The sequence below is a fragment of the Hyla sarda genome, chromosome 5 (assembly GCF_029499605.1).
Source record: "Hyla sarda isolate aHylSar1 chromosome 5, aHylSar1.hap1, whole genome shotgun sequence".
NCBI classification, from domain to species: Eukaryota; Metazoa; Chordata; class Amphibia; order Anura; family Hylidae; genus Hyla; species Hyla sarda.
The window spans coordinates 55,133,374-55,149,681 of record NC_079193.1 but is presented as its reverse complement, the minus strand read 5'-3'; the positions used below and the strand labels follow the sequence as shown (position 1 = coordinate 55,149,681).

The following is a 16,308-nucleotide window of genomic DNA, read 5'->3' as shown; positions in this document are numbered from 1 at the left end:
CCTTAATTGGCTTTCCTTGAAACATCTTCACTTCTTCTCTTAGGTACCTGTAAGCCTGAAAAACAAAGCAGGAAAAAAAGGTAATTTTATACACTATAAATATCAGGACCAAAAGTGTGCAGCTACAAAAATAACTAGATAAAAAAAGCATAAATGCCTAAACAGGATTATGCAATCTATATTCTATTATAATACATAAACAATTGTCGATATCAGGACCTGCTGTAGCTCAATTTGTAACCGAGGGGCTGTTTGCCAAGAACAGAGTAATGAAGGTGTTTTGTTTAGCTTTTGTTTTGATTTCAGTGAAAACCAAATTTTTATAGTCACACGGCAGAATTTCTACACATCTGCACCCATTCCACGTCTGCATTCATTTGTGTGGTTTCTGGCCTATGCAGAATTAGTCCGGAATTGAAGCAGAATCCTCATGCAAAAATTCAGAAGTGCGAATGAGAGTGAGAAATTCCACTGAAGTCTATTGGGCTTTAATTCAAAGAGGAATCCGCATGCGGAAATTCTGCCATGTGAATATAGCCTTACTCTACTGAAGTTAAGGCGCATACAGAATTACCACCCAAAATGAATCGGCGCTATAACCACGTGGACATGCGCCATAACCATTGACTAAAATGCATGTTGGAGCAGAAAAGGTTAATTTATGTAGAATCTGGGAGACAAACCAAAGGCTGCTTCAACTGAATACACTTCTGAAATTTTTCCAGGCAGACATTCTGTAGTGCGAATGAGTCCTTAAAGGGGGTACTCTGGTGGAATACTTTATTTTTTTTAAATCAACTGGTGTCAGAAAGTTAAACAGATTTGTAAATTACTTCTATTAAAAAAATCTTTACCCTTCTAGTTCTTTTTAGCAGCTGTATGCTACAGAGGAAATTATTTTCTTTATGTCTTGTCCACAGTGCTCTTTGCTGACACCTGATGCCCATATCAGGAACTGTCCAGAGCATTATAGGTTTGCAATTGAGATTTTCTCCTGCTCTGGACAGTTCATGATACGGGCATCAGGTGTCAGCAAAGAGCACTGTGGACAAGACAAAAAATAAATTCCAAAAGAAATGAATTTCCTCTGTAGCATACAGCTGCTAAAAAGTACAGGAAGGGTAAAGATTTTTTTAATAGAAGTAATTAACAAATCTGTTTAACTTTCTATTATCAGTTGATATAATATTTTTTTTTCCACCAGAGTACCCCTTTAAGCTGAAAGACTGTAAACTGATATGCCTGATACGTATTATTGGCTTGTGAGTCGTAAATAATCACCAAGATAGGGCATACAGTACTAGAATAGTACATATATACAGTTGTGATCTGCAACTAGTTTCTAATGTAATGCTTAATAAATGAATAATTTACCAGTCTGCGCTTCAGCTTTCTTAAGACATAATGCAGTGCTTTTGCAAAACTACAACTCCCAGCATGGCCAGACGGCCTTTGGCTTTCCGGGCATGCTGGGAGTTGTAGTTTCGCAACAGCTGGAGGCACACTACACTGGTTGGGAAACCTTGACATAACGTAATGTTGCAATTCAGGCATTAGCCGAAAAATGTGTGTAAAGTAAGAACACTCGCTTAGAATCCTGAAAAGATGATCAAAACAACAAAATGTGCCAAAGGCTAAATAGAGCAGGTCAAAGCAAAGTGGGCTGAGAAACGAATACATTACCTGTTGTGCATCAGCTTCTGATTCAAATGTGATGAACCAATTGTCATTATAGGCAAATTCACAATGAATAAACTTCGGCAAGTTCTCTCCCTTAAAGAGGGCTTCTACCTCCTGACAAAGAAAGAAACATGATTAAATATGAAGGAAAAAAAAGCAGCATTTATGTGTTCTATTACATTCACTTTCAAGTTAAAGGAGAACTCCAGGCAAATGAAATTGCCTTTATATTAGCTGCACATGATAAAGTTATATAACTTTGCAATGTAAAGTGTCATCTTTGCTGAGCACATACCCTGTTTGCTCCAGCCAGGAAGTCCAGGAGATCTTATCACACTGATGACTGCCATAGACAGCTTTAGTGTTTGAGTCTCCCTGATTGACTAAGACAACACCCCCCGCACACTCACAGCAGCCCCTTCCTGCAGCTCACACATGAAACAAGAAACATGAAACTTCCTGGGTGAAGTGCAAGGGTGAAAGGGGATGGAGGGGAGTGTGAGGATGAAGTTCATGTTTACCCACGGACTCCATCTTCCTATACTATAGGCAGGAAGGGGCAAGTGGGGGACCCGGACCCAGGGTACTGCAGCCAGGTGCTGACCGTTTGCGAGAAGGGTTTGACTGACCATACTTTTATGCACCGTGCCCCTTTGTCGCATGTGGGCGATCAGGTAGCGCCATGCTCCTGTCGCCCAACCTAGAAAAATAACAAAGGAAAAAAAAAAAAACTAACTAGACATCCCTAGCTAGAAAACAACAGAAAAAAACTGGTCCGGAGAGAGCTCCAGACCTGTAGCTGCCTCCTACTGACACTAAGCTAAAAACTGATTAGCTCAGGTGCCTGTGGGCAGGTATATCCTGCTGGGAGGAGCTGACTTTTTTGCCTAGTTTCAGCCTCCTAGTGGACAGCAGCATAATACCCATTGTCTCTGTGTCCCCCAATGAGGCGACCGATAAAGACATATTTAACTCCTCTTGTAACTCAGCAAAGCCTCCTTGACACTTAAAGGGGTACTCTGGTGGGAAAAAAAATAATTTCTCTTCATATCAACTGGCTCCAGAACATTAAACAGATTTGTAATTTACTTCTATTAAAAAATCTTAATCCTTCCAGTACTTAGCTGATGTATGCTACAGAGGAAGTTCTTTTCTTTTTGAATTTCCTTTCTGTCTGACCACAGTGCTCTCTGCTGACCCCTCTATCTGTGTCAGGAACTGCCCAGAGTAGGAACAAATCCCCATAGCAAACCTGTCCTGCTCTTGACCGTTCCTACATGGACAGAGGTGTCAGCAGAGAGCACTGTGGTCAGACAGAAAAGAATGATTCAACTTCCTCTGTAGTATAGAGCAGCTGTTAAATACTGGAAGGATTAAGATTTTTTTTAATAGAAGTAATTTACAAATCTGTATGACTTTCTGGCACCAGTTGATTTGAAATTTCTTTTTCCCCCACCGGAGTACCCATTTAACCCCTTAAGGAGCACGGGTTTTTCTGTTTTTGCACTTTCGTTTTTTCCTCCTCACCTTTTAAAAATCATAACCCTTTAAATTTTGCATCTAGAAATCCATACGATTGCTTTTTTTTTCCGCCACCAATTCTAATTTGCAGTGACATCAGTCATTTTACCCAAAAATCTACGGTGAAACGGGAAAATAAAAATTATGCTGCGATAAAAAAGAAAAAAAAACGCCATTTTGTAACTTTTGGGGGCTTCCATTTCTACGCAGTACATTTTTCAGTAAAAATTACACCTTCTCTTTATTCTGTAGGTCCATACGATTAAAATGATCCCCTACTTATATAGGTATATAGATTTTGCCGTACTTCTGGAAAAAACCATAACTACATGCAGGAAAATGTATACGTTTAAAATGGTCATCTTCTGACCTCTAACTTTATTTACTTTGATGCGTATGGGACGGTACGAGGGCTCATTTTTTGCGCCGTGATCTGAAGTTTTTAGCGGTACCATTTTTGTATTGATCGGACTTTTTGATCGCGCATACGCAATTTTTTTGCGCATACGCCATTGACCGTGCAGTTTAATTAAGGATAAATTTTTATAGTTCGGACATTTACGCACGCTGACATACCACATATGTTTATATTTTAGTTTACTTTTTTTATGGGAAAAGGGGGGTGATTTTGACTTTTATTAGGGAAAGGGTTAAATCACATTTATAAATTTTTTTTTTTTTTTTTTGCAGTGTTATAGCTCCCATAGGGGGCTATAACACTGCACACACTGATCTTATACATGGATCACTGAAAAGCCATAGCTTTGCATTGATCAGTGTTATCGGTAGTCGATTGCTCAAGCCTGCATCACAGGCTTAGAGCAATCAATCGCCGAATGGACGCGCCAGTGGAAGGTAAGAAGACCCCCGCTCGCGTCCTAGCTGATCGGACCGCCGAATTTTCACTGCAGTGGTCATGATCAGCCGGGAAGCTTTTACTTTCGTTTTAGATGAAGCGTTCAACTTTGAACGCCACGTCTAAAGGGTTAATAGCGCGTGGTACCGCGATCGCTGCCGCGCACTATTAGCCCCGGGTCCCGGCATGAGTTACATGCCTGGACTGCCCCGATATGACACAGGGTCAGCCCGTGACCCCGCGTTATATCGTGGGAGCCGGCCAAGAACGTAAATATACATCCTTGGTCGTTATGGGGTTAAGCATTATCTAGAGCAGGGGTTCTCAACCAGGGGTACACGTTCCCCTAGGGGTACGCCAAGGGTTAAAAGGGGGTACGGAAATTCGCTGACCAATACCGAGCCCTGTATTGGCCAGTATTTGTCAGAGCAGTGATTGGACGCCACAATCCCCGCCACAGCTCACTATATTTTACTGTGGCCACTTTACGTGAGCTGCAGGGGCTGCCGGGCCTGACATGCGACGTCCCCGACGTTGCGCAGAAGTGCCGGCACAGCGTAGAAGGAAGTTACCCGTCAGTGTAGCCCTCCGACTCGGCCGAATGGAAGAGACACAGGCCTGGTAAGCATGTTAAACTAAGTGTAACACTGCAGTATGGAAGGGTGTTATCTCATATTGGCCCAGGGGGATCGGAGGGGGGAATAATGGCACAGGGGGATTAAAGGGGTACTCCGGACCTAAAAACATCAACTTGCATTGAGGGGGCAGGGTGTGACGTCACATGGGGGAGGAGTCGTGACGTCACAATACTCCGGCCCGTGGTCGTCACACTGCACACTCTGAGCCTCCAGTGCTGTAGAGAGCTCGCAAAGGTGGGTGCTGAATGACAGATCGCAGGGGTCCCCAGAGGCAGGACCCCCACGATCAGACATCTTATCCCCTATCCTTTGGATAGGTGATAAGATGTTTTAGGGCCGGAGTATCCCTTTAAGATGGAGGGGGGAATAATGGCACAAAAGGATTAAGATGGAGGGGGGAATAATGGCACAAGAAGATTAAGATGGGGGGGGGGGGGGGAGAATAATGGCACAAGGGGATTAAGTATCGCATTAGCAAGGTAAGCGCATCCCCATTATGAAATTGAGTACTTTTATAATTTATTTTGTCAGCGGGTACCTGTTTCGCACAAAGTTATGTGCGAGGTGTACCTGAGGACATACTTTGACCGTTTGAGGGTACAGTCGCAAAAAAAGGTTGAGAACCACTGACCAGTTGATCATTTTAACGGGATTATTTCAGCCTGTAAAATCTAACGGGCCTATCCTCAAGTCTGGAGTCAGACTACAGAATTTAGTACCGAAATTCCTAAGTGGAATTCTGGTCTGAAATTCTGTAGTGTAAACCTAGCCCAACAGGTAATTTATTATTAGTTCAGTGGTGGCCCAACTTCTGACCGTGCAAGTGCTGTAGCTATGTGGGGATGTAAAAACACACACACACCCCCCCCCCCATCATCATCATCATCATCAAGACATTATGCTTACTTCGATTGGAGTAGATTCAGGAACTTCACGTAAAATAACAATGCACCGATTCTGATTCGGTCTGACTTTCTCTCCTTTCTCATCCACTTGGACTAAAGGCAAAGCTGAAATGAAAGTTATACACATTTAGAGTAATGGATTTCACATACTGATTGTCTAATGCTTTCCATGTGGTACTTATACTAGCCATTTATAGATACACACACCGTCAATACAAAAAAACTATTCTAATGAATATAATCGTGAAACTATACTATAAAGTTTCTCCCTGACACACAATGCAGGTAGCTATTCATAATTACATTTAGCAACCTGAATTCGAGTGTTTCAGGCAATACAATTTCTAATCTAACCATGTACTGCACATTATATTTACTAAGTTTCTGTGATGATCACAGGAACTTTATTCCTACACCCAAAGGCAGTGTCCACCCCCCACCTGTGGCACTCTAGCTGTTGCAAAACTACAATTCTCTTCATGCCCTACAGCAGTGTTTGCCAACCAGGGTGCCTCCAGCTGTTGCAAAACTACAACTACCAGGATGCCCAGACAGACTTTGGCTCTCCGGGCATGATGGGAGTTGTAGTTTTGCAACAGCTGGAGGCAGCCTGGTTGGCAAACACTGCCCTACAGGCTATCTGTAGCCCCGGGTCATACAGCAGTAGCTTTAAAAAGGACACCAAAATGTGTAGTAAATTTACGTATATTTTTCTCAGGGAATAATGAGTGTTAGGCACATTAAACTAGCAAACCCTGTATGGGTTAATACTTACATCTCAATACATCAACTATTAAATCCATGTCAGTGCTGAGTTTCTTGACATGGTCAAGATTTGCTACAGTCAGAATTGGCACATATTGATCACTGTCCATTTGTGATATAAGGTACATGTCACTGGCGAGATTCTCTCTGGGAAAAAAATAAGTCAGGCAAATTACTCAAATCATATTCAAAGTACTGGGATCATTGTTGGTTAAGAAAACCCATCATCTAACAGCAAGAGGTAGCAGAAAAGCTGTCTGCACCTGCATACTACTTCCACTGGAGGGTTTACTAAGTGGTGATAAGAGCGGGTAGTAGGTGGTTGCCTATCCTTTGACATGAAAATTGGTTATGTCTTAAAGTGGACCAGTCATTAAAAAACAAACCAAAACACCAGGAGAATGAGCAAGGGGAAACGTGTGGTAGCTTACTTAACTCCCTGACTTGTGGCAATTTAGAGATGAGCGAATTGACAGTGATTCGATTTGTCACGAACTTCTCGGCTCGGCAGTTGATGACTTTTCCTGCATAAATTAGTTCAGCTTTCAGGTGTTCCGGTGGGCTGGAAAAGGTGGATACAGTCCTAGTAGAGAGTCTACTAGGACTGTATCCACCTTTTCCAGCCCACTGGACCACCTGAAAGCTGAACTCATTTATGCAGGCTAAAGTAAGCAACGGCCGAGCCGAGAAGTTTGTGACGAATTGAACCACTGTAACTTCGCTCATCTCTAATAATAAGTCTATAGGGCCATCCAGTGAAGCTGGACAGAAATTGCTGCGCACACTTCTCCCCATTCATTCTCCTGATGGGTGGGAGTCAGCATTGAGACCCTGGCCGATCAAATCTTTGACATTGCAAAAGTCTTAAATGGCAGGTACACTTTATACTGATTGTTAGAAAGAAAAAAAGTCAACTTCAAATAGTCCACCTATAGTTAGTTTTCTCAAAACTAAATTGGAGAACCCCTTTATTGGAGCAGTATGAACAGCATAAAAGACCAGAGAACATCCTGTCTATGGGTTTATACAGTTGGCATCCCTGAAATTTTTCTAGAAAATGAAGTATTTCTCACAGGAAAGGATTGCAGTAACACATGTTTTGCTATACACATGTTTATTCCCTTTGTGTGTATTGGAACTAAACTAAAAAAGGGAGGAAAATAAGCAAATTAGACATAATGTCACACCAAACTCCAAAAATGGTCTGGACAAAATTATTGGCACCCTTAACTTAATATTTGGTTGCACACCCTTTGGAAAAAATAACTGAAATCAGTTGTTTCCTATATTCATCAATAAGCTTCTTACACCTCTCAGCCGGGAATGTTGGACCACTCTTCCTTTGCAAACTGCCCCAGGTCTCTCTTATTGGAAGGCGCCTTTACCTAACAGCAATTTTAAGATCTCTCCACAGGTGTTCAATGGGATTTAGATCTGGACTCATTGCTGCCACTTCAGAACTCTCCAGCGCTTTGTTGCCATCCATTTCTGGGTGCTTTTTTGATTTATGTTTGGGGTTATTGTTCTGCTGGAAGACCCAAGATATCGGACACAAACCCAGCTTTCTGACACTGGGCTGTACAGTGCAACCCAAAATCCGTTGGTAATCCTCAGATTTCATGATGCCTTGTACACATTCAAGGCTCCCAGTGCCAGAGGAAGCAAAACAACCAATACATCATTAAACCTCCACCATATATCACTGTAGGTACTGTGTTCTTCTCTTTGTAGGCCTCATTCCATTTTCGGTAAACAGTAGAATGATGTGCTTTACCAAAAAGCTCTATCTTGGGCTCATCTGTCCACAAAACGTTTTCCCAGAAGGATTTTGGCTTACTCAAGTAAATTTTGGCAAAGTGTAATCTTTCTTTTTTATGTCTGTGTCAGCAGTGGGGTCCTCCTGGGTCTCCTGCCATAGTGTTTCATTTAATTTAAATGTTGACGGATAGTTCCCTGAGCCTGCAGGACAGCTTGAATATCTTTGGAACTTGTTTGGGGCTGCTTATCCACCATCCGGACTATCCTGCGTTGACACCTTTCATACATTTTTCTATTCCGTCCACGTTCAGGGAGATTAGCTACAGTGCCGTGGGTTGCAAACTTCTTGACAATGTTGTGCACGGTGGACAAAGGCAAATCTAGATCTCTGGAGATGGACGTGTAACCTTGAGATTGTTGATATTTTTCCACAATTTTGGTTCTCAAGTCCTCAGACAGTTCTCTTTTTGTTGTCCATGCTTAGTGTGGCGCGCGTACACACACACAGTACAAAGACTAAGTGAACTTCTCTCCTTTTTATTGGCTTTCAGGTGTGATATATAGCCCACACCTGTTACTTGTTCCAGGTGAGTTTAAAGGAGCATCACATGCTTGAAACAATCTTATTTATCCACAACTTTGAAAGGGTGCCAATAATTTTGTCCAGACCATTTTTGGAGTTTGGTGTGACATTATGTCCAATTTGCTTTTTTTCCCTCCCTTTTTCGGTTTAGGTCCAATACACACAGAGGGAATAAACATGTGTATAGCAAAACATGTGTTACTGCAATCCTTTTCTGTGAGAAATACTTAATTTTCTAGAAGAATTTCAGGGGTGCCAACATTTACGGCCATGACTGTATTTACACATGAGTAAAGGAAACAGTTCTACAGGTAGAGTAGTATAAACTATGGCATACCCTACCAAAAGTGTATTAATGGCTAGACCAGTGTTTCCCAACCAGGGTGCCTTCACTTGTTTCAAAACTACAACTCCCTGCATGCCCGGACAGTCAATGGGAATTGTAGTTTCGAAACAGCTAGAGGCACCCTGGTTGGGGAACACATTTATAAGACGTCAGATGGCACAGCATAGAAACATAGAATGTGTCAGCAGATAAGAACCATTTGGCCCATCTAGTCTGCCCAATAATCTGAATCCTATCAATAGTCCCTGGCCCTATCTTATATGAAGGATAGTCTATTGCTTATCGCATGCATGCTTAAACTCCTTCACTGTAATTGTATTTTCACTGTACTTCTGCAGGAAGGCTATTCCATGCATCCACTACTCTCTCAGGAAAGTAATACTTCCTGATATTACTGCAGAAATCTTTTAAACAATGTCCTCAGCGTTTTAGAATTCTGCTGATCATATACACGATAGCTGCTGATCACCCCTTCATGCATCTGACAGCTATCGCTCCTGATCCCCAACAAATGCAAGCTCTGATGGGCATACATTTGTTCTGAAGGTGGAGATGATTGCTACTGACATCTCTAGCAGTGACTTATCACACCGAGAACAAAAAGATGAGGCCCTTTTCTTTTGCATAATATTTGTAATATGACGCTGCAGACGCAACATCATCCATTTATTTCTATGGGAGCTCTGGAGACACCGACTACAGTACTCGGTACTGTGAATAGCGGCTGAGCTTTTTTTTGGCAGGACAACCCCTTTAAGGTCAACCCTATTAGCAACAAATGCCACTGTATGCAGACAGACAACTCCGATGTACTCTGCAAACCTAGCATGAGTATACCCCACAAGGAACACTGCTTCCAATAGTACACATACCGAGATAAGCAAAATTCCAGTGTTTTTTTAAGCACATCTCGTAGGTCTTCTTGACCTTCTGGTTGTGGTAGATCAACTGCCCCTAAAGAGAGAAGAAAGTAGGTTCCGGGTTATAAAAATCTAATGCTTTTCCAGTATTCTAGAGCTAAATGTCAGTGCATTACCTATACATTTTTATAGTAAAATATATTTTTGAGTAATGTTTATATCAATGTTTCACACTGATGAAAGTACCTGAATGGGTGGTTTCATGCATAGATTCATATTCTGAGTTTCCCAGAGATATCGTATTCATATCTGTTTGGTCTGACACAGAAACTGATGGAGCCTGGTCTTGTGTTAGCACAGTATTGTGTCCTTTCTGCTCATCACCACCATTGTTATCCAGCACTGGGAGGGGAAAAGAAATGAACAATCATTGTCACAGTAAGGTTGTACAATAGGACACACTTTATATCCCAGTGCTATATAAATGTATTTAAGTACGTGCAGTATATTGATATGCACTGTGGGTATGAACAACCATTGCAGAAATAGAGGGTAGAGCTTACAGACGTGACACATGGGATGGATACGCAAAGCAGCTTCTTCCCAGAATTCCCAGTGAAGCACAAGTAGCCTGTTAGCTACCACTGTGCTCTCAACTAGGAGAAACATTACCCCTTTGGTCCCAAGAAATAACACATGATGTGGTCTTGTAATCAATGTGCAATAAAAAAAATTAAATAAAAGTGTTGTTCCACCAGGATGTCCCTACCATGTAAATACATTTGCGCAGATCAGCTGATCAATGATGTATCAGATTTTAAATGACCCCAGGGATCACCCATAAGAGCCTGTTTACAGAATTTCCACAGGGAGATTCAGCTTGAAGCAGACTCCCATTATTTTCAATGAGATTTGAGGCTGCCACAAGCGGAATCCGGAATATCAACAAGGAATATCCAGAGTGTGAACAGGGCCTAACTTATAAGAAGAAGAAAATGTATCAGCTATTTACGTAAATAGGAGACTACTTAATAAATTGCTGTGCCCAGTTTACCAAAGCTAGATTTACATCGTCCAGCACCAGCTAATAAAGGGGATGCCAAGCAGGTTACTTTCCACAATGTCGTCTGCATGCAGTCATACCACTGTGTTATCCTCCTGATACAATCTCTGAAACATTGACAGTCCAAAAGAAAAAACCCTTTTCCAGATTTTCAGTCCACCATACATTATGCACAGTGGCCATTTTCTTAGAAAAGACCACCCACAAAGAAGACCACTCAAAATTCTGCACCAAAATCATACAGGGCAGATCAGCACAAATGTTTTTTCTGCTTTCTGAATAATATCAGAACTAGCATTATATTGTACCTGTTGCAGAATCAAAATGTATTATTTTTAATCTGCCACATCTGAAAGACGACAAGAGTATTCACAGTAGTAACTAGTAACTCAATTTTCTCTTTGAATTCCCTAAATTTATAAATGATAAAGATATGCATTTATAGGATTGGCCCTTTATATTGCATTAGATGTATGTGAATGCAGACAGGTATGTGACAAAACATAACATTAGGTGACAGGGCCATGCTTATGTGATCTTACAGTCTAATGGGATTGGGGATTGAGACAAGAGGTGGGGGGGGGGGGTCTACAGGCTGTATATAGGATTGGATGAAGCGGACCTGACGTGATGGTCATGGGATGGGATGGGATTATATGCCTGAAGGTTGACATATTGTTGTGTTTTCAAGGTAGGAGAGTTTGGACAGGACGAGTGTCAAAACTACCTAGTGAGGAAGGAGGTGTCTCTAAAACTATCTGATGCACAGCTAAAATAAAGTACAAAAGATCTAGTTTAAAATCAATACAAAACAGATGCAAACTAATACAATGGATCCATAAAAGGGAAAAAATAAATAAAATAAGCAGTTGATCCAGCACATTTACAAATTTACGTGTTTACGAATGTGACGTCACACGCCCGCCCATCCAATTAGCTGCAGAAGTGCCCACCTCTGCCACCGATTGGCTGAGCAGGCGTCCCTGAATACAAAGGGGTGCTGGACAGAGGGGATCAGAGCTCTGATACTGTGGCAGAAAGAAAGGCAAGTGATTTATTATTATAAACATACCTATATATACACACAATATATCAGTGGTCTTTAAACTGTGGCCCTCCAGATGTTGCAAAACTACAATTCCCAGCATGCCCGGACAGCCGTTGGCTGTCCGGGCATGCTGGGAGTTGTAGTTTTGAAACAGCTGGAGGGCCACAGTTTGAAGACTGCTGCAATATATATTATAAATAAATAGTAAATCTGTATAGTAAATCTGTATATTGTATGTCACCAACAAAGCGAATTCCAGAATGAGAGCATTGCAGCATCACTAATATACACAGAATACTTCACTATGGGAGACAAGTTTGTACCTTCTTTGGAGGAATCAGGAGGTTCATCAGGCAGCTCCTCCCAGGATTGGCCAACTGTTCCGTCAGCAGTTCCACCTGCTTCCACATGTAGCATGTGATTCCCCCATACTTTAGCATTGGGGTTTAATTCAGAAACCTTTGCTGATTCCTATAAAATAAAAGGACAATATTATGAGAAGCATCAAAAATGAAATCAATAAGAAAGAGTCACTATATAGACTTTATCTAAAGATTCGGTAAATACCACAAACGCACGAGGACACAAAATAAGGATAAACAAAGTAAACCAGATCCAGTGGTTCCAAAAAGCTGCAACAAAATATCCTATCAAAGACAGAGGACACACAAAGGGATAACATAAGATACCTTGTGTGGCTTCCATCTTTGATAAGATATTTTATCCAAAGATTTTCAAGATGCTTATATGGAAAGATTTTGTTTATTTTGGATTGAATCGAAGGGTTGCAGATTGGATAAGAGTCCATTATGACAATGACAAGGTCTAATGGCAGAATATATCTTAAAATATATAGCTATAGGGCAAAATATTACAGCTTCCACTATTATGATAACATCTGAACAGACCTCAAGGGACCATCTATCTGTGTAGTTAAAATTTGACAACTAGTTTAGTTTAAAGCCAAAACGTACAGATATATAGACTTCACACAGGACACCCAGAAGTTGGGAGCTCAATGTTCACAACAGGCACGTCTTATACGTCAGCCCTCCTGTGTGTAACTTAAAGGGTGAAATGGACTTATGCCCTATCTACAGGATAAGGGAAAAGTATCTGGTCATGGTGGGTGGAAGGGGTTGGGGGTCCCCAGCTCTCAGTGAGAGCATGTGCTGTAGACAGCACATACTCCATTCATTTGTATGGGAGCACTGGAGATGCACAAGTCCAATCCTCTTGTATAAGCACGAGTGCATCTCCAACGCTCCCATAGAAATGTGCGTCTACAGCATGTGCACCCATAGACAACCAGGGCACCTTTCAGGAGAATGCGGGGGGTCCCATGAGACACTGTGCCATAAAAATCACATTATGCTGGGTGTTGCACTGGAGGAGCTGAGGAGACAGCTGAAGCTTCATCTCTGCAGAGAGCAGCGCCCCCGTTCAATCATTTTTGCACCAAATTCTAAATGAATATCATTTAGAAAAATTACTATAGTACACAGTGCTGCAAGATAGTCCTTTTAATAGTCCTACTTCAAAAAAAGCATTTGAGGTACCATATACAGACTTGGGGCTCGTTCACACGGCAGTCTGCCCCCGTAACTTTTTGCCCGTTCTGCTATCAGTTTAATATTTTTTTTAAACTGGTTGCAAATGGCTGTAAAATAATCCCATTGATGTCAATGGGATTTTTTTTTTTTTTTTACAATCCGTTATCACCCGTTTCCTTCCTGTTCCGTTTTTTTTTTGATGGGGGAAAAAAAAAAAAACGTTGCACGCAGTATTTTTTCTCCCGTCAAAAAAAATGGGATAGAAACGGATATAAAAATTTAACATTGAAGTCTATGGCAAACGGATGAGCATATAATGTCATCCCGTTTGCACCTAGTTTTTAATATCCATTTTTCAACCGTTATTACTTCTGAGCATGCTCAGGAGGAGTGAAATCAGCAAACTCTTGCTGTGCTGTGGGACGACTACTACTACTCCCATCACGGAACAGACTTGTTTCCTTGATGGGAGTAGTTGTTTCCAGGTTGCGGGAGTCTGGGGAGGCTAGATTAATGCTTGTACTACTACCCCCATCATGGAACAGTCTGTTCCATGTTGGGGGTAGTAGTACAGGGGCTGAGGGATTGATCGCACTGGGTCTCACGTCTGAGACCCCATGCAATCAAAAGTTATTAACCAGGGGAGTGGGCGGCATGGTCCGCAACCCTGCGATGTTATCAGTGTGTTTTACTTTAATTTTCAAACACCCCGCGGGGAGCCCTGAATGGCCGGCACCGAGGGGCCATTCAGGGCTTCCTGCGGGGTTTTTAAGGTCATTATTACGAGGATTGTAATGTTGCACCACACTGCGTTGCATTCCCTGGCTGCCCTGATGCACTGCAGGAGGGCAAGATCTTTAAGTAACGCAGCAGTGGGCAATCTATATATAGCTAGCGCAGTGGGTGGCCAGACATAAAGCACTATATGTGTAATGTCCCCTAGCAGCGCTAGCTATGTTGTATAATGCCCCCCGCTGCACTAACCATGTATAATGCCCCCCGCTGCGCTAACCATGTATAATGCCCCCTGCTGCGCTAACCATGTATAATGCCTCCCCAGCGAGCGCATACATAAATCCCTTGCAGCGCTATCTGTGAATAGTATACTACCTGCAGCACATCTGCTGGCCGGGAAGCGGGCCGCATTTCGCTGCTTCTCCCGGCCAAGAGCACGATGTGCTGCTGATGGTATACTATTCACATTATCCATAGCTAGCGCAGCGGGGGGCATTATCCATAGCTAGCGCAGCGGGGGGCATTATCCATAGCTAGCGCAGCGGGGGGCATTATCCATAGCTAGCGCAGCGGGGGGCATTATCCATAGCTAGCGCAGCGGGGGGCATTATCCATAGCTAGCGCAGCGGGGGGCATTATCCATAGCTAGCGCAGCGGGGGGCATTATCCATAGCTAGCGCAGCGGGGGGCATTATCCATAGCTAGCGCAGCGGGGGGCATTATACATAGCTAGCGCAGCGGGGGGCATTATACATAGCTAGCGCAGCGGGGGGAGCGCATTATACATATAGCGCTATATGTTTAGCCCCCACTGCGCTAGCTATGTATATTGCCCACTGCTGCGCTACCTACAGATCTTGCCCTCCTGCAGCGCATAAGGGCAGACTGGGAACGCAGCGCAGTGTAGTGCAACATTACAATCCTCGCTAATGACTTTAAAAACACTGCTAAGAGCCCTGAATGGCCCCTCGGCCATTCAGGGCCCCCAGCGGGGTATTTAAAAATGGAAGTAAAACACGCATACAATGTACATCGCAGGGTTGCGGACCATGCCGCCTGCTCCACTGGTTAATAACTTCTGATCACATAGGCCTCAGAAGTGAGACCCAGTGCAATCGATCCCTCAGCCCCTGTACTACAAACCCCATCATGGAACAGACTGTTTCATGATGGGGGTAGTAGTACAAGCACTAATCTAGCGTCCCAGCCACCTGCAGACTCCCGCAGCCAGGGAACTACTACTCCCATCATGAAAAGAAGTCTGTTCCATGATGGGAGTAGTAGTAGTCCAGGCTGCAGGAGTCTGTAGACAGCTGATACTAACGGATGAAAAACTGATGCAAACGGATGCCACTAAATAGCATCCCTTTCCATCAGTTTGCACCCGTTAATAGAATGGTCCGTTTAGGAAGCAATAACGGACAAATTATAGACGCGGACAATGGCCGTGTGAACCTAGCCTTACACATCTTTAGCATGCTGAAGTTATAGTTATATGTTCTTTCTAGGTAATTTCCAAAGTGTAAATTCTGTCTTAACAGTCTAAGAGTAGTCAATCAAGTGTAAATATTTCCTTGTTATCAGTAGGTCTCAGAGGATCTCACCTATGTATATTACATTATTCATGCGGAATGCAAATAAAGGTATCTGATTATGAATTAATAATTAATACCTATGGAATAAAAAAGATCCACCTGACAACACAACAGCCGGTAGTACACAGTACTACGTCAAATGTGTAAAATAAATGACATGGTACAGTCAGACTATTATTACCCTAATGGCATTCAGTCCCTTTGTCCATTTCATGACAGTAACATGTCGCTCTAGCATACTAGGGCTGTAGCGATTAACAGTTAAAAATCGATAATAGAAATAGTTGTTGACGATTTCCATTATGGATTAGTTGTTTTGGGGGGGTGGGGCGGGGTTTTGCTGGGGGGTTTGGAGGCCTAATAACAAAGTATTCCTGCTAGTGCTTATACTTTCTTTTCCTT

The 16,308-nt window shown here is 42.5% G+C and overlaps 1 protein-coding gene across 4 annotated transcripts in view; it reads right to left on the bottom strand.

Annotated features, from left to right (window-relative positions):
• The window catches only part of LARP4B (La ribonucleoprotein 4B), a 93,786-nt gene that overhangs the window by 29,480 nt on the left and 47,998 nt on the right, over positions 1-16,308 (bottom strand). For all 4 annotated transcript variants that reach the window (XM_056519528.1, XM_056519527.1, XM_056519526.1 and 1 more), the window contains 7 exons: positions 12,347-12,494; positions 10,159-10,314; positions 9,925-10,006; positions 6,376-6,512; positions 5,602-5,705; positions 1,684-1,794; positions 2-55 (listed from right to left, as the gene is read on the bottom strand). In XM_056519528.1, the coding sequence (XP_056375503.1) occupies positions 2-55; positions 1,684-1,794; positions 5,602-5,705; positions 6,376-6,512; positions 9,925-10,006; positions 10,159-10,314; positions 12,347-12,494 (792 nt within the window). The remainder of the gene's footprint in view (position 1; positions 56-1,683; positions 1,795-5,601; positions 5,706-6,375; positions 6,513-9,924; positions 10,007-10,158; positions 10,315-12,346; positions 12,495-16,308) is intronic.